The sequence below is a fragment of the Anas platyrhynchos genome, chromosome 19 (genome assembly GCF_047663525.1).
Source record: "Anas platyrhynchos isolate ZD024472 breed Pekin duck chromosome 19, IASCAAS_PekinDuck_T2T, whole genome shotgun sequence".
NCBI lineage: Eukaryota > Metazoa > Chordata > Aves > Anseriformes > Anatidae > Anas > Anas platyrhynchos.
Genome location: NC_092605.1, coordinates 12966181 through 12992370, shown reverse-complemented (window position 1 = coordinate 12992370; position 26190 = coordinate 12966181). Strand labels below are relative to the sequence as shown.

Below are 26190 nucleotides of genomic sequence, written 5' to 3'. Positions count from 1 at the left end.
CACTGAAAAACAAACATCAGCCAGAATCTCCATACCATTTTTCTGATGTTATGGGCAAATTCTAATTTAGTATAAACTACAATACACTGAAAGCCAAGAAAGTTCCACCTGCTAATAGGGTCCCAAAGTGCGTAAATAAAACATCAACCACAGGTGCTTTGAAATTCAAAAGAAAGATAATTCCCTAGTTAAGCCACAGTCATCTTCATATAATTTTTGCAGCACAGCATAGGCAGTGTTGACAGAACTTAGGAACATAGTAAGGAAAAAGAATTAAAATGAAACGTGGGCTTATCTTTTGGATGGAGTAACCATGTTTTTTGTAAAGATTGAGTATATATTGGGAACTGATTTTTGCAATATTATATTCCAACTTTCTTCTGTGTAAATATTAAAAATATATTGTCAAAAACAAAGTAGAAGATGTGGGTGTTCTTGGTGGTTTTTTTTGTTTGTTTTTTGTTTTTTTTTTTTTTGTTTTTTTTTTTGCAGGTACTATTGCTATGGTATGAGGGAGAAATCCTTGAAATGTGCATGAAAAATTATATCTTTATTTTGACCTTTCAGACTAAACCTCTGTTTACTTTCAGGAAGTGCAGGAAATGTATACAGAGTCTGCTTGGATGAAGGAATTTGGCAAACAAAGGAAAACTCCACAGACATTTGGCGTGATAGTTCAGAATGTTCTGAGGAAACTCATTTCAGAAAAAAAGTAAGTATGATGTTTTATATTATGGTTTAATACTTTAATCTCCTTAATCCCTTCCTGAATAACTGATAAAACATTTCTATTGAATACCTGCAAAAGATATTCACATTTTATTTAGATTACCAAGTAGGAAACCTGCTTAGAAGAAGCAGAAGAGGAAAGATTAAGGAGGATTCCTGCTTTAGATGAAACAAATTATTTTCTGTTCAATCCACTGTTCACATGTGCTGAATTCCTCCTAATAAAATGGAAGGGAAGGGAAGGGAAGGGAAGGGAAGGGAAGGGAAGGGAAGGGAAGGGAAGGGAAGGGAAGGGAAGGGAAGGGAAGGGAAGGGAAGGGAAGGGAAGGGAAGGGAAGGGAAGGGAAGGGAAGGGAAGGGAAGGGAAGGGAAGGGAAGGGAAGGGAAGGGAAGGGAAGGGAAGGGAAGGGAAGGGAAGAACCCAATGACTTTCCTAGCAAATAGCTTAATCTCAGAGGACCCCTGTTCTGCCAAAGTCAGACAGCTTCATTCCCCATGGCCTCCTGAGCTTTTTGGTACTTAATGAGCTGTTAACTGGTCAACTGAAAAAGTTTGAAAAGCAAACCCTTATTTTCCGTTTGCCTGGAATTTCACCTCATAATCTAGCTAGCAGCAGACTGGAGGATTTAACATAACACAAATTCTATCCTGCCTGATACAGCATACAGCCCCAGCACTGGGCTTCGACAGAATGGGAAATTACTATCCCGGGCTGAATATAGAGCATAGTGGAAATACCTTGACAACACTCAGCTCTTAGTAGTGAAGATAAAATTAAAATATTTACTAATCATCTTTGGGTTTTGAAGCTGGGAATCATCCTTACTCCTCTGTGTTTGCAAAGAAGCCTGGCTGCATGTTCTCTATGAGAAAACACTTTGCAACTGCATATGCTCGCTTTCAGTTTTCATGTTATGTTTTAAGCAAAAAAGAGTTCAAACAGGAACCCAGGGGTCAATCCTGCTACCTGCTTGCCCAACCATGCAATGATGTGCAACAAATGCAGCAGAATTTCAGATAACAATAAAGTATACAGTTTACCTCATTTCAGTTTCTTGTAACTTCTTTTGCCATAAAGTTCAGCTTTACTGATGTCAAAATAAAGTCTCCTAGATGAACACTATTACCATTGAATGCTTTATAATTCACCTTTTGTTACTTTGGTGAGCACTTTAATTTTTTATTAATTTACTGACTATATTATTAATTAAGAATTTATTGATCATATTATTTATTGATTACTTTATTAAGCACTGCTATTTCAGGATCCACATGTTACCAAGATCTTAGTAAGTTATAGTGAGTATATGGATTTCCAACCTCACAGTTTATTCAAGTGCAATAACATTCCACGAGTACTGAGGGCTTTCCATTGTCTATTGACTGTTCTGGATTGTAACTTGTGGGCAGAAAAGTACCACATTAAGTCATCATGTGTGAGGTTTCTCTGAAGGCTTTCCAATCAATCCTAAATGTGGATGTTAAGCATAACATGCCAACATACCAGAGCTAGTATCCACCCACAATGGATTATTCACCCTGATTTCATATACTTTGGTTTTGAAAAAATGTCATAACCAAGGTGATAACTCACTCTATTTCTTAGGTTCTTGCCTGTTTGAATCTTCTCATAGAGCTGAGTATGGCCATGCACCCACATTGTTCTTCCTGGGCACTTCCACTCCTTCCAAGAGAGTTTCTACCAGCAGGCACAGCTCACTCTGCTATCCAGATAGTACTTATTAGCATAAATTCATCAGAGACAACTAACTGGCAGGAAGAGAGTGTTAAAATCTCTGGCTGAACAAGTAGATAGTTCATATAGGAAACAGAAAAAACACTAAGGAAAAGAGACAAGTTCCAAGAAAATATTTGTAGGGCAGATGTGGATTATGAAAATAACATATTCTGCATCTCCATGTCCTCTCTGTAGAGAAGCTTTTATTGAACTAGAAAAGCAAAATGAACATATGGGAGGCAGACACACAAAGAAAAAAATATAGCAGGAACAAATATCAAAAGAAGCGCTTCCCTTCTTTCTCTGAGGTCTTGCTCATGGCATAGAATCATAGAATGGTTTGGATTGGAAGGGATCTTAATGATCATCTAATTCTATCCTCCCTGTCCCATGGGCAGGGACACCTTCTATTCGACCAGATTGCTCAAAGCCCCATCCAGCCTGGACCCTAGTTTCCAGGGTTTTAATTTTTTCCCTTTTTAAAAATAGAGGTTATGTTTTCTGTCTTCTAGTCAGTAGGAACTTCACTAGACTGACACCACTTCTCAGATATGATGGTGTGAGATGTAGCAACTACATACGCCAGTTCCCTCAGGACCCATGGATGTATCTCATCAAGTTTCATGGACTTATGCACCTTTAGGTTCCTTAGCTGGTCTCAAACCTGATCTTCTCTTACAGCGGACAGTTCAGCATTCTTCCAGTCCCTGAATTTGCCTTCTGGGGCCTGGGCTATGTGGCTGGAGCTCTTTTCAGTGAAGACTGAGGCAAAAAAGTCAGTAAGTATCTAAGCCTTCTCCATATCCTGTATGACTGGGTCCCCTGTTTCCTTCCAGAGAGGGCCCACAATTTCTCTAGCCTTCCTTTTATCGCTGACATACTTATAGAAGCCTTTCTTCTTGCCCTTGATGTCTCTGGCCAAATTTAATTCTAAAAGGGCTTTGGCTTTCCTAACCTGATCCCTGACTGCCCAGGCAATATCTCTGTATCCCTTCCAGGGCATCTGTCCTTGCTTCCACCCTCTGTAGGCATCCTCTTTCTGCTTGAATTTGGTCAGGAGCTCCTTGTTTCTCCACATAGGCCTCTTGGTGTTTTTCCCCAACTTCCTCTTTGTTGGGATACATCTCTCCTGAGTTTGGAGGAGGTAATCCTTGAATATTAACCAGCTTTCTTGGGCCCCTCTTCCCTCCAGGGCTTTGTCCCATGGTATGATACCAAGCAGATCCCTGAACAGGCCAAAGTCAGCTCTCAAAGTCCAAGTTTGCTGTGCTCCTTCCTTGATGTCTTCTGAATAAAAAACTCCCCAAATTCATGATCTCTGCAGCTGAGGCTGCCCTTGAGTTTCAAATTCCCCACCAGTCCCTCTTTGTTGGTGAGAATGATGTCCAGCATAACATCTCTCCTCATTGGATCCTCTATCATCTGAAGAAAGAAGTTGTCATCAATGCATTTCAGGAACCTCCTGGATATGCCCTGCTGTGCTGTCCCTCCAACAGATACTGTGGTGTTTGAAGTCCTACATGAGGAAAAGGACTTGAGGATGCGAGGCTCCTTCTATCTGGCTACAGGGGGCCTCATCTGCTTGGTCTTCTTGGTCAGGTGGCACGCAGCACTCTCCTGATAATGTTCCCTATCCCTACTATCCCTTTAATGCTGTCCCATCAGCTCTGTCAGCTCCTCATCTAACCACAGGCAGAGCCATATACACTCCAGCAGCTCATTAACATAGAGGGCAATGCCCCCTCCTCACCTCTTCTGTCTGTCCTTCCTAAAGAGCCAGTATCTTTCCATCTTTCCATCCATTCTTGGGATCTGTCCCACCATGTCTCAAAGACATTCAAAGACATGCTAGTAAACAATAATTAAATCATTCTGTTTGTTGTGAAAGAAACCTTCATGGCAGAAGTCAGTCTATTTCAATGACTCAGACACAGCTGACTCTGAAAACTGTGAACACAGGACTGTTATGTAGCTGTGTCCTCAGGCCACACAAATAATAATTGCATTTGATTGCACAGGTGGAGTCAGTTAACTCTGCAATTAAACCAGTAGGATCCTTTTGTTGCAAGTAGTCATGGCAATGACTAGCTGTAATTAAGACTCATGATGGTGTTTGTGCAAGATCATTCTGGAAATTAGACCTTGAGTTCATTCTAATTTGAAAAGAAACTAAGGCTGTTCTCCATTTGTGTCTTTCCTGGAACGATTTCATGAGGATGTGCAGGGAACAGACAGCAGAAACCCTCCCTGGCTATGCTGCAACACAAAGTTGGACTCAAAGTTTTCTAAGCTGTGTTCATGCCCTGCCTACCTGCCTGCATGTATTGTATAGATATATTGTCTTTCTTTTTTGTTCCTAGGAAGAAGAACATCAATTACTTACTACACTACAGCTGTTGTACACTATAGGATATTATTTTTCTCTCATCTCACTTGTATTAGCTCTCCTTATACTTTCTTTGCTCAGGTTAGTACAAATTTGCATGTATTTTTAAATTATAGACCACAGTATGCACAGTCTTGTTTTCATATATTTAAGTTTATTATTTAAATTCTGATATAAATTTATGGGTTTTTGTTTGTTTGTTTGTTTTTTCTAATAATAAGCCTTACAAAGGTAATTCCTAATTAAAATCCATTAATGGCAGCAATATGACTATAACAGTATTTAGTTGTTGTTGCTATTGTTTTAATTAAATATATTCCAAAGGACTGATATATTTTCTTCCTACAGAAAACTTCACTGCACAAGAAACTACATCCATATGAATTTATTTGTGTCTTTTATCTTGCGTGCCACAGCAGTTCTTATAAAAGACACTGTACTTTACAATATTTACTCCAAAAGACCAAATGATGAAACTGGATGGATATTATACCTCAGTCCTGAGGTAACTTTTTAGTTCATTGCTAATAGTGAATGTGTGCTGTCAGTAGACATAACAGTTATGGTTTCAGAAGTTTGCCATGTGGCATCAACATTTCAGGTATTTGTTAGTTGATATTCAAATGCTAAAACTTTAGTGATAAAGCTTGGGGTAATCTGAAAAAAACACCTGTTTTGATAAATTATAAAATATTGATTTTATTATAAAGGTTTGTATAGAAAATAATAATTAAAAAAAGAATAAATATATATATTTAGAAACCTACATAAGCAAAACAATTTTATTACATCTGTAGTTTTAGGAGGAAATCTATACATTTATTTTGCACTTTCACATTATATTTATTTGCTCTAGATATGCATAGCACAATGCAATGCACACAAATCTTACTTGTGAGCAATGTTATCAAACTATGTATTTGCATTGAAAGTAAGAGGAAAATGTACTTTAAAGGCTTTCCGGAGTAGGAAAATATTCTAATTTTCTTATACTTCTATACATAATGGAATAACAATGTCTTTCATTGCCACCACTGTGGATATATTATACTTTTATGATGTATCTATATAGTTTGCCCATATATAGTTAGCAAGCTAAATTACCTGTAAGATGTTTATCACTTCCTAGCACAGGACTTCTGCTTGGGGACAATTGACTTAATAGCTCATCAGTAAAACTTACACGTATGATATGCAGGTCATGACAAAGAGCACATACCACAGCGTACACTGTCAATATCCTATCTCAATTATCAGCTCTTCTCAAACTTTGTGGCCATCCAATATAGAAACCGTCAAACTGTTACACTCCCTTCCAACCTCTCTCAAGTAACACACAGAGTTTCAGAAGTACTACAAGTCTTGTTTCTCCTCATTTCCTCTTAAAAGTACTGAATGCAGCTTGATTAATCTCAGATTAATTCAGTAAGTACTTTCTGGTTATTGGTACATAAGTTTGGAATATGTTCGGATGAATCATATAATCATACAGTATCTTGAGCTGGAAAGGACCCACAAGGATCATCTAGTCCAACTCCTGGATCCACAAAGGACCACTCAAAAATCAGACCGTATGTCTAAGAGTGTTGTCCAAATCCTTCTTGAACTTCAGCAGGTTTGGTGCCATGACCACTTTCCTGGGGAGCCTGTGTCAGTGTCTGACCACCCTCTCAATGAAGAACCTTTTCCTAATATCCAACCTGAACCTGCCCTGATACAGCTCCATGCTGCTCCCTTGGGTCTCAGGACCCAAGGTCACCAGAGGGATCACTGGTCACCAGAGAGAAGAGATCAACACCTCCCCTCTGCTTCCCCTCATAAGGAAGCTGTAGATCACAATGAATTTGAAATTGTAACCAGAAATTAATCAGAGTAAGTATTGAACACAACAGCCAGTGTAGTGTCATTTTCTCCTGACCTGCTTGTGTACTAGCAACACTTTTCTACAGAGTATAATTCATGAAATGAATACTCCTCAGTTCTTCCCCTTGCTCTTAGTGTCAACCCCTGGCATGAACAGGAGCCGCTCTGCCTTCAGCTCCTTTTTCCTCCAAAGAGCCATACACAGTCTAACTGTATTACAGGTTCTTTACTCTCAGAAAGCCCAGATCTCCCAAAATAACAGCAGCTCAGTATCTTGAAAGATATCTGACTGAACTACATATGTACCAAAACCACATGCTGGTTTTAAAATGGTTGCTAAACTAACAAATAAAACAGGATTTGTCAGAGTTTTTATACATTACAATGATGACTGGTCTTTCATTCCTACAGATTTTAATAATTTGCAGGACTGCCCAGTTTTTCATGCATTACTTTGCTGGGGCAAATTATTTTTGGCTATTGGTAGAAGGAACTTATCTCCATACATTATTGATTACTGCTGTACTCTCCGAAAGGCGACTGCTACAGACATATATTGTGATAGGATGGGGTAAGTACCTAACAATTTCAAAGTTCTTGATTCTGTGGCATTTTTTGTAAGTCATTGGTGGATATTTTGTAATGAAGAGAGAAAAAAAAAATGACTTTTGTTGTTTTGAAGTCAGCAATTGTTAATAAAAGTATATTAGAACTGATACACTAGCTGCAGGTTTGATCTGCAGGTACAGAAAACGGGTTAAATGTTTTATAAGATAAAATAGCTTAATAAACAGAATGAGAATAAATTTTTACTATATTTGACCATTTTTTCTGTCATTGCTGAATATTAAAGCACTATCAGCACCTTCACTTTCTTCCTTTGTAATAGAGCACCTACATGGTGAAGACGTCTGTACATTAAGCAATTGGCTTTTATATATTTACCTTGTTATCTCAACAAGTTCTTCAACTTCTGAAGTATGCTTTAAATCAGAGGACAGTGTGAAACTCTATATGATATGGGTCCTATATTTCAGGCATATTTTAATGGAATAAAGACAATGTAAAGTTAGTTAGAAACATTTGAACAATTTTGTGTAAATTGTACTCTTTTTCTTTTTGTATGAGAGGTGTGTGTAATCTGACAGTTGTATTTGTTGCTCACTCAGAGAACATAATAACGGACAAAATTATTTGCATGGACAAAGGGGAAAGTCAAGGCTTCCTAATTCCCAATTGTCATCTAAGATCTACCTGTACAACTTGCAAGTCTTGTAAGGCTTTAAAAGAAGATAAAAAATGTACTTTTAGACAATACTTGGGTTTGGTGCAAGAGTTATTGATTCATATTCAGTGGCCTGACTTGAGGAGGATGATAGGATGAAATGCCATATGAATAGCTTCTGACCATATAAATTTTATCAATGTATAATTTTACAAGCTTGTTCACCAATACTCTTATATTTTCTAAAAATGTATTACAAAAAAAAAAAAAAAAAAGTTAAAAAGAAAAAGTGATTAGACTATGGTGGATGATTACATAGTTATAAATAAATTATTCCATATTTGCTCTGCTGTTCTGCATGCTAAAATTATCAACCCAGGATAAAGAGGAAAATTTTAAAGATATGTTTAAACTCAAAAATAAATGAAGCAAATGTCAGCTAAGACTAAAGTTACACTGATTACAGTTGGAATGAAGAAACATCTACATGTTTAAAATATTTTTTTGTTGATTGTTACTAAGACTGTAAAAAATTCCTTGTCAATTTGACAATAGTTCATGTTCTAGCTGTCTTAAAGTTGTACAAAGTTCTTTCACCGAGAACTCTGAGATTTTAATTGGATAGGATCTAAACCAAATGGACCACTGGAAGAAATTATTAGAATTAAGTGCATTTTAGGTAAGGTCATTCTTCATACCTTTATAGCTGTATTTATTAAATAAACTGCATTTATTAAATGAGAACAATTGCTGTAGAAAATACCAACACTTTGAGAAAGATCTGAAACAGGGCTTCAGCATCAAATATACCACACAGGAAATCTAAAAAAAAAAAATAATAATTCAAAAATGTAATTTAAAAGCTTGTTGAAGTAAGTGTGGTAAATTGATTTGGGGCAACGCTGTCTAGTCAGAAAGAATATTGATGCATGAAAGAACCCAGAAACCTTAACTCCTTTACAGAAAAATCTTCCTTTTCTTCCTAACACTGACACTTCCTAAATCTTCCTAACACTGACATGGTTAAAAGGTATATGATATCTGTGTCTTAAAAAATTTGAAACAGGTTTTGGATGCTCATGATATGGTATCATATGCATTGTTCTGAAAATATTAATATAATGTGCATTGTGATATATTGCTATCAGAAATCACCAAAATTGTAGTCAGACCTAGTGATTTTGGCAATGACACATTTTATTCTGGAGTATTAAATCAGTTAGTTCCATGATGTGAATGCAAAACTTACTGTTGACCTTGTTTGTTGTGTCATTTTTTTTTCTTTTGTTAACAGTGAGAATATCTATATTCTTTTCTTCTTGTTTGCAGTTTTAAAACCAAAACACACACACACACACAAAAAAAAAAAAAAAAAAAAAAAAAAAAAAAAAAAACCACTAAACTATAACCATAAACTAGAAAAACAGGTTATTCCGGCTTAGGTTCCTGAGAAACTGAGGAGTTCTGACACCCTGTTGATTAGCGTTCTTTGCTAATCAACAAAACAATGAGCTAATAATGTGGTTAGTGATGAGAGTACAGAACAAGCATTAGACAGAAGTGGGTGCAGTGTTTCGATTAACTCAAAATTATTTTATTCAATTTAATTCAAAATTATCTCACTGTGTAACATATCCTGACATTTTGATGTCAGATCAGAAAGAAGCTTTAACAAAAATCACTGCTTTCAATTCAGGAAAAATGTGCAATGGGGAAATGCAAGTTTTATTACATACTTGGAAGAAACTTTTTTTTTTCCTTTTCTTTTTCCACCTCTGAAAGAGAAATATTATTATACTCTTCAATATAAATGTGTTTAACTTCATTAGATTAACACGATTAAAAACTTGTTGGAAATAGGTAGTTAATACTTATGATGAAGATTATTATTATTATTTACTGTACTGATTATTTACTCATCAATCATTTGGAACACAGTGCCTCAAAGTAAATGCTAGATACTCAAATGCAGTTTTTCCAGGTCCCAAGGCAGATGTGAAATTTCACATAAGCAATCCTTCTGTAACAAATTCACTCACACATTTGATCTGAGATGGATATGTACAAATATTCCAACATATTACAGCTCAGATTTGGTGATAAAACCTAGGTACATACAGAGACATCTCTGTGCATGCTTTTTCGAGAGTTCATAGGGCACATAGAAAACAGAAACAGGAATATTAAAGACCTGCATTTTGGTATTTGGATGGAAATGTGCTGATTAGAATTGTCTCAGAAAATTGGTCTTGCTCCAGAAAAAGTCTAGTTTCTGAGGGTAAATGATCATAACAATAAAGCAGATAAAAAAGATTCCTGCCATCTTCTCTCCATAATCAATGAGGAGTGCCAAATACTCTCAACCAATTTCCTTGTGTTTCCCTTTACAGGGAAATCAAGTAGTTAATATTAAAAATAAATAAACAAGTCTTTCCTTATTATCTAACCATGAAGCCCAGCTCTATATGATTAAAGCAGAATTCTATTTTTTTATTTATTTTTTTTTTCTATTCCTGTACCATCTCCCAAACTCTGTTGCTCCTCTGGTCCCCCAGTATGATTTTTGCTTTGTTTTTTGAGGCCCATGCTCTAAGTACTGTTTCACTTAAGAGTTCCTGTGAGTTCTTAAAATCAGGTAGAATTTAAATCTTCAAATTTAGTCTACCTTATACAGAGTGAGATTCATTTTATTTTATGAAGTTAAACTTAGGTAACTAATATCTAGACTCTTCCTAGAATTAAAAGGAAAAGAGAAGTACCTTTAAAAAGTGAATTTTAATGCTTAAGAGAAGTAGAATATTCTCTTAATCTTTTCATGTGCGTAACTCTAGATATAGTCAAATAAGAACTTGTATTTCCTAAAGAACCCTTTTCTCTGGCCTTACTTGTATCCATCCAGAATGCTGCTATGAAGATTATTTTTCAGGGTTGAAATTTTTAACATGCTATCCAGTTTTTGGCATCTTTCCTTTTCCTCTTTTACTTATTCCTCTTCAGAAATTAACTACTTCCCTTCTTTTTCATGCTTGTTCCCATCCTTCTTTATCTATAAAAATTTTCTGTCAAACGATAACACCACTCTTCAATGTCCACTGGTATATAACTTCTGGGCTGTCTCCTTTACTGTACTTTATACTTTTGAGGTTCATTCTCACCATTAATTACTTGATTTCTCTGTTCTGTCTTACATTCCTCTTTAAAGATCCCTGTGCTATGATAGCTTTTAAAGTTTATGGTTCTGGCACACCAAGACCACTGTCTTTCATGCTGATTAGTGTTCTCTCATTGCTGCCTCTTTCTTTCCACCTCTCTGAATGCCATTGCACTGATCACCAGCTCACTGGCAGGTTTTGTTACTTGAACAACTGCAATAGGACAGGTCTGTTAAGAAATCTGATTACCAATGTAAGAGTATAAGAATTATCTATTTGTAAGTTCCCCTCAATTGTTCTCATTCCCATGTCATCATCACTGATTTCATAATGGCTTTTTTCCACTATTTTGCTGTTTCCTATTTATATTTATTAGAATTACTCCTAAGACAGGAGATCTGGTCCTTCACTTCTTACAAACATTTGTGGTACTGCTGCTGCTGCTGAGCCAGCAGCATGCTTACACTTGCAGCTACACACACCTCCTCAGCTAATCCCCAGGAACTGCACTTGATAATGTCCACTCATCCTCCCTGGTATCATCTTTCCCCACTGGAAAACTCCATATTCCCCTGTACATGTCATCTCCCTTCCCAAGTAGTCCATGCCTTGATTGTTCTCTCAGATCTACCTTCTACAACAAAATAAACTTACATCCAAGTGAGATGGTTTCTATCTCCTTCCCCATATTAGCCATGCAGAGGTCTATTTTCACAAAAACATGGACTGGCTGAGGCAAGAAGGGTCCTCTGGAGGTCATATGGTCCAACCTCCCTGGCTCAAGCAGGGAGACCTAGAGCCTGTTGTCCAAGAGCATGCCCATGACAGATTTTGAATAACTCCAAGGTGGGACACTCTTCAGCTTCTCTGGGCAACCCATGCCACTGCTTTGTCACCATCAAAGTCAGTAAGCGTTCCTGATGTTTAGATGGAGCCTCCAGATTTTCAGTTTGTGCCTATTGCTCTAGTCCTGTCACTGGGCGCCATTGAAAATAGCCTGTCCCCATCCTCTCTGTACTCTCCCTTCAGGTCTTACAGACTTATAAGACCTCCCCTCCAAGCCTTTTCTTCTCCAGACTGAACAATCCCACCTCTTTCTGCCTTTCCTCCAGTCCCTTCAGCATCTTTGTGACCCTTCAGAGCACTCTTACTACTATTTTCGTGTCTCTCTTGCACTGGGGTGCTCAGCACTGGACACAGTACTCCAAGTATGGCCTCACCAGTACAGAGTATTACCTCTGAGAGTATTTTGTATCCAACCCTTTCTACACACTGCTCCCTCCATTCCAGCTCTCCTCACAGCCTTAGCTAGCATTCCCAGACTCATGAATAGTCCTTGTTCTGACTCATATCTCCTCTTCATTCCACCAGATAATCAGTCCTGTGTTGTTGAGCTGAGAATCCAGCTGAATAGATGCCTTTTGTAGTTCACATTGTCTTGTGCTTGAAGTTTGTACTTGCACATTTATAGGCCACTGGAACAGTGTAGTAATACTTAATTCAATATTTTTTTTCACTCTATGGTCTATGATCTCCAAGAGGGGGGCAACAATAGGGGGACAGGGACCATAGATTAACTTTAAGGTGTCCATGAAAGGTAAGTCAGAAAAACAAGCTTTTGTTAGTTGTGTTAACTAACCAGATAGAATTCTATGTCTCCACTGAAAATTGTTTAAGGTTCAACAAATGAAAATGTTAATAACCAGTACTTTAGGTAGTCTGTGATGCCTCAAGTGCCAATTCTTCTGAAATCTCATGGCCAGGGACTTAGAAGATTAAGACTAGTCAGGAGTGTATGTAGCCGTGTATCTTTGTGTGTATATATATATTCCAGTGGTGACAATTTCTATACTGAAAACAGGATATTCAACTGTAGAATGAAATTTCTTATTGTCTTTAAGCTACAAATGGGGAAATACAAGAACAGGTTGATTTTTGTACAACATCTAAATGGAGTACTGAAAACCACATGTCTTTGCACCACACACAGTTGTAGTGTATCTTTATTTTATATGAATCATTCTGTAAGCTTGGCTGTAATCAACTCCTTTTCTTTCCAGTTGTTCCTATTCTGTTTGTGGGCCCGTGGGGAATAAGCAGATCAAAATTGGAGAACACGGGGTAGGTTACTAAAGGAAAAATGTCTTAGAATACAGGTTTTCAGTTGCTTTTATTTATTTATTTATTTATTTATTTATTTATTTATTTATTTATTCTGGAAACCTTTGACCGTAATTGACACTGGTGTTGACAACTGGATTATATGGGTTATATTAAGATTATACTACACATATTAATACTTGTTAGATTTTCTAGGTTCATTTTAATCCTTTCACAGTAAACTAGTAGGAGTTCATGGGTTCACATGCATAAATCGAGAAAGAAAATGAACGTTCACTGTGTCTCAAATGCAAACTACTTTATTCACTGTTCATGAATACGAACATGGAAATTACATGAAGCAAAATTTCAACACAAACATCTTCACTGAGAGTATCTTGTTAGCAAGAAATGAAGACCAGTGCTTTCATTGGAGACCATCTGTGGTTTGAGTTTAATTAACATTCACTGCTATCATTTTGGAAGAAAAAAAAAAAAACAGTCATAACAGAAAATGACAAAAATGATATTCACAAAAAGCTGTTATTAGATGAATGTATTCAATATAGAGCTTAGGGATATGGTTTAGTGGGGACTGTTAGAGTTAGGTCAGAGGTTGGACTCGATGATCTTGAGGTCTCTTCCAACCTAGAAATTCTGTGATTCTGTGAATATTCAGTGAATTAAATAGTAAGAGTAACCTGCACCAGTAGGCATCAGTTTTCCAGTCTTATGGTTTTCAGCATTGCTGTTAATGGCGTCACATAGACTTTGTCTTTCATATATGATTTTCTTTGTTTCATTTCCCTATTTTATTTGTGGATCCTAGAGAGTTTTGTTTGAAATATCAGTATAGTTATTAAGCAACAATCAGGAGCTGAATCAAATTTGCCCTCTCATAGCGTTACATGTTACATAGACCATAGTCCCACAGGGTTACAAGCTAATTAGCAAGAAAGAACATTTTCATATGAAAAATTAGAAGGTTGAATCAGGAGAAAAGAAGACATTTTCCTGCTGACAGAAAGTTAGTGAATGACCCAGTTTCAGGGTCAGTTCTGTTCATCATTTTTACCAGTAATATGGATGCAGGATTGTAATGCATCCTCAGCAGTATTGAACTGGGAGGTTCAATATCATCAAAAACTCAAAAACTCCCAGGAGGGACAAGAGCATGAAGAGGGGTCTAGTTAGATTGGAGCAGTGGGTGATTAGGAAAGGCTTGAAACTCAATAAAAAAAGTGTAGTGTTCTGTACGTGGGACAGTGTAAGGCCAGACACAGAAACAGACTGGGAGATGAGTGGCTCTAGAATGGCCCAGCAGGAAGGGATCTGGGGGGTTTTGGTCAACAGGAGGTTCCACATGAGCCAGTAGTAGTGTGCCCTGGCAGCCAAGAGGGCAAACTGCATTTTGGGGTGCATTAAATACAGCATGGCCAGCCAGTAAAAGAGGTGATTCTCCAGCTATATTTAGAATTTGTGTGGACTCAACTTGAATATTCCATGTTGTTCTGGCCTCCAAAATATTAAAAGAATATTAAGGTCTTTGAAAGTGTCCAGAATAGAGCAACAAAGCTGGACTGGAAGGCATGTCATATGAGGAAAAGCTGAGGGCACCTGTGTTATCTAATCTGGAAAAGAGAAAGCCAAGAGGTGACCACTTTGCTCTCCACAGCTACCAGAGGAGAAGAAGCAGGGATGGAGGTGCTGGTCTCTCCTACCTGGCAACTGATGACATGATGTGTGGGAATTGTACAAAGTAGTGCCAGGGAAAGTTCATGGGAGCCTGTTCCAGCGTGCAACCACCCTCACAGTGAAGAACCTCTTCCTGATGTCCAGCCTGACCCTCCCCTGTGGCAGCTTGACACCATCCCCTTGGGTTCTACCGCTGGTCACTAAAGTTCACACCAGATATAAAGGAAAAATTCTTTACTCTGAGGGTGGCCAAACACTGATTTCCTAGTGAGATAGTTGATGCCCCATGCCTGTCAGTGTTCAAGAGTCATTTGGAAAATTACCTTATCCCTGGAAGTCTTTAAAAGATGTTTAGATGTAGAGCTTAGGGATATGGTTTAGTGGGGACTGTTAGTGTTAGGTTAGAGGTTGGACTTAATGATCTTGAGGTCTCTTCCAACCTAGAAATTCTGTGATTCTGTGATACTGTAATTAATATAATTTATCTTTCAGTTAGGCAGGCAGTTGGTCTTAATGGTCTTTCTAGATCCTTTCCAGCTGAACCATTCCATTTCATTTCATTCACAGAGACAGGATGCATACTTTTTAGTTAGTCAAAAAACAGTCACAGTTTGCAGCTTATCCTTTTCCAGTTTATGGATTTAGATGACTAAATTTCAGTAAGATTTATCCCACTACAAAGGTTCAGTGCCACATAAAGTTGTTGTGGGGATCCAAAGAATCATAGAATACCCTGGGTTGGAAGGGATCTTAATGACCATCTAGTTCCAACCCCCTGCCGTGGTCAGGGATGCCACCCACAACATCAGGTTGCCCAGGGCCTCATCCAAACTAGTCTCAAACACCTCCAAGAATGGGACATCCACAACTTCTCTGGGCAACTTGTTCCAGTGTCTCACCACTCTCATAGTAAAGAATTTCCTCCTAACATCTACTTTAAATCTCCCCACTTTCAGTTTAATCTGTTCTCCCTTGTCCTATCAGTACCTGCCCATGTAAAGACAAAAACCAACCAAACAAAAAAACCCACCCTACATCTTTTTTATAAGACCCCTTTAAGTATTGAAAAGCTTCAATATGGTCACCATGGAGCCTTCTCTTCTCCAGGCTCAACTACCCGAGCTCTTTCAGCCTTTCTTCATAGAATAGGTACTCCAGCCCTCAGATCATCTTCATGGCTCTTCTCTATCAGACTCACATCTTTCTTGTGCTGGGGTCCCCAGACCTGGAAGCAGTACTCCCAGTGAAGTCTTACAAGGGCATATTAGAGAGGGACAAGAGTTTGCCAAGTACACAACCTATGGAAACTTCTCTCAAGATCCTAATGGAAAGATTTTCAGAAAACATAGCAGTTGTTGGTGAGACTTTGCCTATTTTAATTCAATTTCTCCTGAATGTCACCTAAAAAAAATAAAATTTGTCAAATTCCCTTTGAAATATATACATACGTTATTTCAGCTTTCTAATTTATTTCTATGAAAATAATGTAATTATCGTTCAAATTATTCTGCAGGTGCTGGGGAACAAATGAGCACATGGGAATCTGGTGGATCATCCGAGGACCTATGTTGTTTTCCATTACAGTAAGAATTATTTTATCTTTTCCAATATCATACACAAATACGGTTTTTGTGATGTTTTCTCCCAGTGTAATCCAATCCTTGGACTGGAGGACATGAGATAGAAAAGACTGTAGATGAGATCTCTTACTTTGTGGGGCTAGACATAGCTTCACTTTGTCTATCTGTAAGCAACAAGAATTTCAGTAATAGTCTCTCAAAACACTGCTGTGTATCTATGCAGTGAATTCTGCACAGTTCTGCACAAACACAAAGCCTTTTGCTGCTCATAATTTTAGCCTAACTTCATGCAGTGAGCAGCTGACTTTGGAGAGTCCTACAATGTGGTGAGAATCTACAGAGTAAGTTCATGTGATAACAAGGACAGAGAGAACTAGCAACAGAAAATAAAAATGGTCATGGAGAGAAAGCTCTTATCAGGCATCAGAAGAATGGAATAAACTGGAGCATGGCTTGATAAGACTAAGGTACAGTTTAAAATAATAATAAAATTGCACAGAACACTAAACCTGAAATTGGGTGATAATGAAGAGATGAAAAAAGCATGAACAGAACAATTCATGAGGACATAATTGTGAGCACACATTTTTGATAGGCAGGGCTATGGTGTCTATCCATAATTATCTTATATTTTTACAAAGCCAGCAAGGCATAAAAGGATTAGAGGAATAGGTGATTAGTTTAGCATATTGTTAATCTTTCTGAGATAGCAAATGTACAGAAGAGATGTTCTTTACTTATGCAAGGATTGCTCAAAGTGCAATACTGAGGCACTGATGCATGTGGAAAGAACATTGTTTTCTGTTACAATGGAGAAAAGCTGTAGAAATTATTACTTTTGCAAAGAAACAATGGACTGTTTTGCTGCTGCCGAGTTGGAGAAAGCCATAGGAGAGAGAAAGTGGACATAGTTGTGAAGCAGAGAAACACATTTAATAAGCAGTCAACGAAAAGTAAATAACTTGAAGGGCAATGGAGCTCTTTATCTCTGTCTGCCTGTCTGTCTCAAAAAGACAGTGGAGAGAAGAGCCAGAAAAGAAAGGGAAGAGGCCTGATTGTTGAGAAGAGACACAAGCGGAAAGTGTTCAAGACTGAAACTGTCCCAAAACCGAGTGAGAGTTCAAGACAGACAAAGTCCAAAACTGAGGGGATCTGAACCAATTTCTTCCTGGATATGTCTAATTCTAAAGGAAGACTGGATTGCCAATTTACATTTTTGGAGCTTGGGTAGAAAATAAACAGCTAGTGGAACATAACAAGCAAAAACAAATACTAGAATTTCTATTATATTGAAGAGATCCAAGAGTTTTACTTTTGTTGTAAGAATGTTACATTCATTGATGTTAGTGTGCTCAACCCAGAGCACGTTCCCTGAATAACATGAAACTAATCAGATCTAAGAGTTAGGAATGAATTCATAAATAATTTGAAGAATAGCACTTGGATGGAGAGTATCAGTAGTTTAAAAACACCTTTTAATAAAGATATTTCTGCATGATTTCCTGTTATCTAGTGACATGGTAGGGCATAATCTTTGCTGCTGTAAATCAGTGCAAAGAACTGAGGAACTGAAAAGTTTGCCAATGACACCAAGCTGTGTGGTGCAATCAACATGCTGGAGGGAAAGGACGGCATCCAGAGGGCTCTTGACAGACATGAGAGGTGGACTGGTGAGAACCTCATTATGCCCCTGTGACATAATGATGACTCTTTTTCCTCTGAAAAAAATCAAACCAAACCAACTTGAATTACTGAGATCTTACACTTTGGAACTCCATCTATTTATGTTTCCATTTTCAGGTGTCTGTTTTAAAGAGAATAATATCTCCTTATCGCCCTTTGATATTTTAAAGATCTATCTGTGCACATTTATAGAGAACAGTATGAAAAGTGTATGATTTTTTATACAGGACAATAACAGGACTATACAACAAATGAAGACAAGAAAAGTAGTCCTGATTAACTGTCCATTGACCAAATTGGGAAACACCATTCCATGTTAAAATTAAAACATAATTTTGTAATGGAAGATCACATATCATAACGTACATGTAAATCAGGCTGAAATAAGGCAATGTTAAATTTCCTAACTGCACAACTTGAATATCTTTTTGTATAGGGCTTTTTGTTTGTGGAAGTAAAATAGTTAATGCTGTAAAGGCCTTTGCAGGCCACACTAGATGGAAAATATTGTCAGGTTAGTCTCAGTCAAGTCAGAACAATTTTATTAACATTGAGTTATTTGTAAATGGATGCACTGCCCAGAGCTTCCTTATCTGGTTGACTAGAAAGTACTTATCTAGAGAATTCCAAGTGCTGCTGTTGTTCAACCACATCCTGCCTATCTGACTAATTTTGGTGAAAAGTTTTATAACTTAAAGGTACATTAATGCTGTAAGTGTCTCACTGGGAGAGAGCACAGCCTACCAGCATAGCCTGTCACTACTGCTCTGTGCTCTCTCCCATGGCTGTACTAATAACCTGCTTCTGTTCTGACCTGAACACAGTTGCATTCTGGTTATTTAACATCAGGTTTTACAAATATTTAATGCCAATTTTATGACTCTTTTATAGCTATATGAATAATGACATCAAATCTTGTGTAAACAACTAATATATATTTTCTTTCAAGGTTAATTTTGGCATCTTCTTAAAAATTCTAAGGATGCTGATTTCCAAACTGAAAGCCCAGCAGATGAGCTTTCATGACTACAAATACAGGTATGTAATAAACACGAAGAAATCCTAGTCTTTTTTTTTTTTTTTTCTTTAATGCATCAGAATATTCCCAATGTGAACTTGCAAACTACACATTTACCTACCACCACCAATGTAAAAGGTATTCAGAATTTGACATATGAAAGCCAAATAGGGAAACAGGTTCCACAAATAGTTTCTCACCTGAGTAAGGAGGATAAGTTATTGCCTGTGTGCTGAGCATTATGGGTATTTTCTCAAGGAGTTTGCAATGCCATAAGACTTCTGCACTCATGTAACTAGACTATACGAAGATAGTCTTAACTGCTGTGACGCTTTTATTTTCCTTGATTGTGACAAAGGGCCCTCAAAAGAAAAGGAGGTTCAGCAGATTTGTGGGAAATTCCTAGGTGACACTAGCATTTACATCTTTTTCACAGACACAGACACCATTGATTGAAGAATATCCCTCTTCTTCTTGTACATCCAGATGAGAAAGCTAGCCTTAGTCTGCACTCTTGCTAGCCTTCCTGTGTTGTTTCCTAGCCAGAGTCTCAATGGTACAGCATGTCTTACATGAAGTCCTAGAACTGACCTCTGCATGAACATGTTCCCACTTTATGGGAACATCAAGGACAGGCTGCTCTGCAAGAGCAGGTGAGCCAGAAGCAAAGGACAACAGCAAGGCAGGCAGGGACAGTGATCTAATTGACAAGGGGTGTAGACTCACAGTACTATAATGATCAGGGCAGGTCCAATGAAAGTAGTCAAGATAGTCAGTTGTCCAGTGGTCATCAGACAAGTCCATAGTGAAGGACAAGGGAGCTGCAAGGTCAAGCCAGGAAATCACATGTAATATGAAAACTGCAATTAAACAAATGGAAACCAGAGGATATGCTGTTTTACGTATTTAATCTCTTTTCAGTTCTTAGTATCATTTAACAGCTTTGTGAAGCTCTGTCTCCTACTACAGTCCTACCTTACTTATATGAAGTATTTTATTGTCTAATGCAACTTAGGGGATATGGCCAACCTTTTTAAGGGATATGGCCAACCTCTTTTTAGTGGTCTGTGGAGACAGGACAAGGGGCAATGGCCACAAAATGGAGCACAGGAAGTTCCACACCAATATGCAAAGGACCTTCTTCACAGTGAGTGTGACAGAACACTGGAACAGGCTGCCTGGGAAGGTTGAGGAGACTCCTTCTCTGGAGGTATTCAAGACCCATCTGGACGCTTATCTGTGCAACCTGCTCTAAAGAACCTGCACTGGCAGGAGGGTTGGACCCAATGATATCTGGAGGTCCCATTCAACCCTTACAATTCTGTGATTCTGTGAACTGGATGGGGGGAGAGTGGGTGGCCATTCCAGTATTAAGTTCCTAGAAAATTCCAATATTAAATCCTCAACAAGGAACCTATTTCCATATTCCATATTCCCTCCCATCAGTGCTGAGTACTGAGGGACAATCGCTTCCCTAGTCCTGCTGGCCACACTATTTCTGGGGCAGGCCAGAATGGCATTGGCCTCCTTGTCCACTTGGGCACACTACTGGCTCAAGATCACGTATTGGCTGTTGACCTAGTTTACTCCTGGAAACTATGCTAAGGCACATGGAAAATAGGGAGGTGATTGGTGACATCCAGCATAGCTTCAGAAAGGGCAAGTCGTGTCTGCCAAATCTGATAGCCTTCTAGTAGGGCGCTAAAGCATTGGTGGACCTATCTGAAAGAGCAACTGACATCATCTACCTGGACTTGTGCAAAGCATTTGACACTGACCCACATGAAATTCTTGTCTCTAAATTAGAGAGACATGGAATTGACGGATGGACCACTTAGTGGGTAAGGAATTGGCTGGATGATTGCACTCAAAGTGTTGTGGTAACTGGCACAATGTCCAGGCGGAGATCAGTAATGAATAGTGGTGTTCCTCAGAGGTCAGTATTGGGGGACCAGCTATAACATCTTTGTAGGTGACATGGACAGTGGGGTAAGTGCACCCTCAGCAAGTTTGCCAATGACACCAACCTGTGTGGTGCAGTCAACATGTTGGAGGAAAGGGATGGCATCCAGAGAGACCTTGACAGACATGAGAGGTGGGCCTGTATGAACTTAATGAGGTTCAATAAGGCCAAGTGCAAGGTCCTGGATCTGGGCCAAGGCAATCCCAAGCACAAATACAGGCTGGGTGGAGAATGAATTGAGAACAGCTACGAGGAGAAGGACTTGAGGGTGTTGGTTGACGAGAAGCTCAACATAAGCCAGCAGTGTGTGCAATTGCAGCCCAGAAAACCAACTGTATCCTGCGCTGCTTTCAAAATAAGCATGGCCAGCAGGGCAAGGGAAATTATTCTCCCCTTCTGCTCTGCTCTCGAGACCCCACCTGGACCACTGCATTCAGCTCTGGGACCCCCAGCACATGAAGAATATGTACGTATTAGAATGAGTCCAGGGGAGAGTCACAAGGATGATCAAAGAGATGGAGCACCTCCCAAAATATTTTATGATTCTGTGATTCTATGACTAACACTCCAGGTCCTTTTCTGCTGGGCACTTTTCCAGCCAGTTGTTCCCACATCTATACTGTTTGGTTGAAAGTCATGAAATTGGATGCAGCTCATCAGTGTAGGCTATGCATATCCCTCTGAAGATCCTTCTTAGCCTCAAGCAGATCAACGCTCTCACACAACATGGTGTCATCTGCAGACTTACTGAGGGTGCACTTGATCTTCTCATCAAGATCACTGCTTAAAATGTTAAACAAAACTGAACATACAGCCAGTTTTATACCCAGCAGACAGTACATCCATTCAACCCATGAGCAGCCAGTTTCTCCAAGAGAAAGATATGGGAAACAGTACCAAATGCATTGCTAAAGTCCAAATATACAACATCCACAGCCTTTCCCTTGTATTGTTGTTCAGGTTAGTGAGGCAGGACCTGCCTTTCATAAACCCATGCTGACTGGGTCTGATATCCTGGTGGTCCTGTATGTATTGTGTGATGACATTCAAGATGACCTGCTCTATCACCTTCCTTTACACCAAAGTCAGACTGACAGGCCTGTAATACCCCAAATCCTCCTTCTTGCCATTTTGTAGATGGGCATCACATTTGCTCATTTCCCTGGTTAGCAGAAAAATAATTTCTGGAATATTTTCTTTGTAGATCAATTTTAACCTTTTACAAAGGATGTTGAATAATACCATAATCAAACATTTTCTTTTTAAGATTGGCAAGATCTACACTTGTTCTGATTCCATTGTTGGGGATTCATGAATTTATATTTACCTTCATCACTGATGAACAGGTGCAAGGACTTTCAAGACATATCAGACTTTTCATTCAGCTGACAATGAGCTCATTTCATGTAAGTACTCTTTTGCAAGTACTTTTTAGGGGTCAGATATCCACATATGTATGTTGTTCGCATGTAGATACCACAGACATATAGTATACTTTTTTAATGTTATACTCCAGCCTGTAACGTCTTTAAATATATTGTAAGACTGAGATGATAAAAAATTCACAGAGAGAATTTCACATGTGAAAAATCTTCTGGAGTTCTGATGAGATTTGTCAGTAAGCTTTCATGGGTGAAACAAATAGATGGACTAGCATCTGCAGACAGAAAAAAAAATCCCCACCTTGGAAACAATTTTTCCACAGTCAGTGGAGTGTTTTAAAGATATTTGTGCACTTGACTCCCTTTTAGAACCCTGCCTTTGTAGGGTGTAAGTATGAACAAACTTGAAGCAGTGAAGGAAAGTGTAAAGTTCTGGCAGCTCTGCACCCTTGTATCTTGGGCTGTAAACACGAAGGTGTGAAGGAACCACACTCAATTACAGTGGTTAATGCTAAGTAGTCCAAATTCCACAGGTAGCTATTACTGAAAATGAATGGTGTTTCTTAGATAATCACTTATGCACAAGTACACATATTTCACTGTAACTATTTGTTTTACAGTTCAAAAATGACAAAGAATGAAAATGCCAGTCTATTCAGCACTGTACATTGCTGTCTGCTTCAATCTGTGTTATATAAAGTTGCTGAGTAAGGGGTATTTTTTTCATGTAGTACTCCTGTTAAACTACCTTCTTAGCAAAGTTGTCCTTTGCCCATGAAAGATGATATATAAGAGATCAGTGAAAGCACTCTTACCCTGCTATATCTTCCTGCCTTAAACATCTTGGTGATATAGGACAGTTATCTTCAGGTCTCCTTTCTTTAATGTGGTGCTAAGGAAGATCTCTACCCAGAAATCCTTATTACTCACCAGTTCACTTATTTTTGACATACCTGTGCCCTCTGCTATTTTCTGAGACATGAAGACATCAAAACGCTTTCTCCACAATTTATTGTAATATTTGAAATTAACTTGTCGGTATGCATTGGTGGATGGCGTATGCATCAATGATTTGACACTGTTATTGAACCACTAATGAAAAATTTTGCACATAGTTTGAAGGGGAAAACCATCCAGGCAGGCAGAAGGGAGTTCATCTAGAAACATCCCTAAGAGGACTGGCTGATATTGTGTGGAAGTGCATGTTCCTCAGATAAACATATCCTTACTTGGAGAGATTGCAGTGTCTAGATGTTATTTTAAGCAACACAACCATATTAAGTGAAAACTTTATTTACTGGCTTTTAAAATAAGACTGATATAGAAGAGAACTTACTCAACCCTGCTAGAAACTTCATTCCATTTAGAGAAACATGCAGATGCTCTGATATATGGCAAGTTTAGAAGAAAAAATTACATTTGTTTAATCTGTATGTCTTCTCAGTAGTTTTAAAACACAGTTAAACTGTTTTGCTAAAGAAAACAAGTTATCTGGGATCTCATCTGCAGGTTTTAACTCAAACATTTTCAAAAATCAAAAAATAAATTCTAAATAAGAGTTCTTTTCTAGCTATGATGCCTTTTTATTTCAGAAAGTGGGGCAATCTCATCATCTTGGCCACCTGGTACATACGGACCACACGTGATAAAATACTGGCTTATGGTATATTAAAGACAGTTATTTAATGAGTCATTTATCATATTTTTATTGCCATTAGAACTGGAGGACAACTAAGAGGCTTACACATGAATGTACCCTTTCCTATTGGATAGCATGCCAATGAATATTTCTTATGAATTTCTGCTGCTTCTTTTCGCTTCATATTCTGGTCGTTTAGAAGGTGTATTCCTCGGAAGTCATGAAATAAAAGAAAGATTTCTAAGAACAAAGTTCTATGTATGGCAAAGGAAGAAGCATTAAAAATATCAGGATATAAAACAAACAGCAAACATGAGTAGTCAGCTGAATTTGCCATCAACTAATGTGAATTTACTGTGTTTCTCCCTGTCATTGCATGTTCTACTTTTGCAGCAGCAGTGGATTTAATTCACACAGAAATTTATGAAACTTTGTTCAACGTAGAGGTGCCATCAGTACTCATAAAGCTTTCTCTTAATTTGGTGACTTTCCACATTTCTGGTAATGGATGGTACAAAGCTTGTGACATAGCAGCACCAAGTAATTCGGCTCCTATTTCTGCTTGTGGTGCTTGTGGGTCCAAATTCAGAGCTCATGCTCAGAATATATACAAGCAAACAAACAAACACGGTACAGAACTGGATTTTAATGGAATTTCTACCCAAAGAGAGAATAATTTCTAAATAAATGGCTGCTTTTTAAACCACTTAACTTGTTTTTATGCCTCAGAACCTTTCTCTGTGGAATAATATTTAGTGATTTTTTTTTTTTTCATATTTCTGTGAAATAACCCAGATGCAGAGAATTATTTAAAAGTTACATTAATAAATGGTATAGCAAAAGTACCTGGATCTTGCAACCACAATCCAGGTGAAGCATGAAATATGGCAGAATTAAAATACAGGGATAAAGCAATTGCAACTGCTATTTCTCCTGCCCTTATTTCACTGATATGGCAGACAGACTGTTCTTTTTCACACTAACTGGACATATGTTTAAATTGCTAGAAAAATTCACTGTTGGCTCAGACTGCTACAGGTCAATGAATAAAAAATATTGAAGCTGCTGTACACATTAATTTCTTTTTAAGATTTTATATGAGAAAAACAGAAACACCTCTGGAAAAAAAAGTATGACTGTGAAAACAGATGAATGATATCAACTGGTTATGACACCTTTTTCCTTGTTATATGAACATTGCCTTGGGACTGATAGTCAACAACATTTATTCTCTTCATCAGAATCTGTGCCATAGATGTGTTTAGACGTACTAAAGGAAGTTCATTTCCTGAAGCAATTGCCATAAATCTGTACATTTGTGCCAGACTGTTAGTCTGAGATGCATACACATAATCTGTTTTGATTTGAGATCAAAGACAGGGAGGAGGAAAATGGGAGGGGTAATTTTTGGCTTATCTTAAACAAGTTTGATTTCTAAAATTTCAAATCTTTTTTTTTTTTTTTTCTTTCCTTAAGGTGTTTACTTAAATCTGTTTCACAGGAGAAATGACATTTCAAAATAGTCAGAACACTTAATATATTTGCATTTTTGGATACAAGTCTAATAAGTCTAAAAGTAGCAGTTTCAGTATAACAGTAGTAGTCTTAAAAATAATGTAGTAAAATGTAGATAAAATGTAAGATCAGATGGGGTTGTATAGGCTCTGTTCTTCAGCATCTGCACCAAAACACCTGCAATTGTGCCTTAATTTTGCTAAGGCACCATAGGAAAACAAGTTAATAGGTACTTCACTAATAAGAGAAGACAGATAGCTAGTTTCCATTCTGAAAATTAGGAAATGTTGTTTATATTTATGACTTTAATACTAATGACATCGCTAAACTGAGACTTCAGGTATCTAACTTTTCTTTATTGTCTGTCTCTTACAGGGTTTTTTTGTAGCAGTTTTATATTGCTTTGCCAATGGAGAGGTAAGAGTCAATTAATGATATAAGTTTTTAATCGATAAACAAAATATACTGACACCAAGAAGGATGAAAATACTGACTGGCTCTGATTATTTGGGAACATACTTG

The 26190-nt window shown here is 37.9% G+C and overlaps 1 protein-coding gene across 1 annotated transcript in view; it reads left to right on the top strand.

Moving 5' to 3' along the window:
* The window catches only part of GLP2R (glucagon like peptide 2 receptor), a 41664-nt gene that overhangs the window by 8795 nt on the left and 6679 nt on the right, over nt 1-26190 (top strand). Inside the window, exons 5-13 of the mRNA XM_038165381.2 lie at nt 591-712; nt 4828-4934; nt 5202-5358; nt 7128-7287; nt 13154-13214; nt 16402-16471; nt 19101-19189; nt 22400-22538; nt 26044-26085. Of these exons, the coding sequence (XP_038021309.1) occupies nt 591-712; nt 4828-4934; nt 5202-5358; nt 7128-7287; nt 13154-13214; nt 16402-16471; nt 19101-19189; nt 22400-22538; nt 26044-26085 (947 nt within the window). The remainder of the gene's footprint in view (nt 1-590; nt 713-4827; nt 4935-5201; nt 5359-7127; nt 7288-13153; nt 13215-16401; nt 16472-19100; nt 19190-22399; nt 22539-26043; nt 26086-26190) is intronic.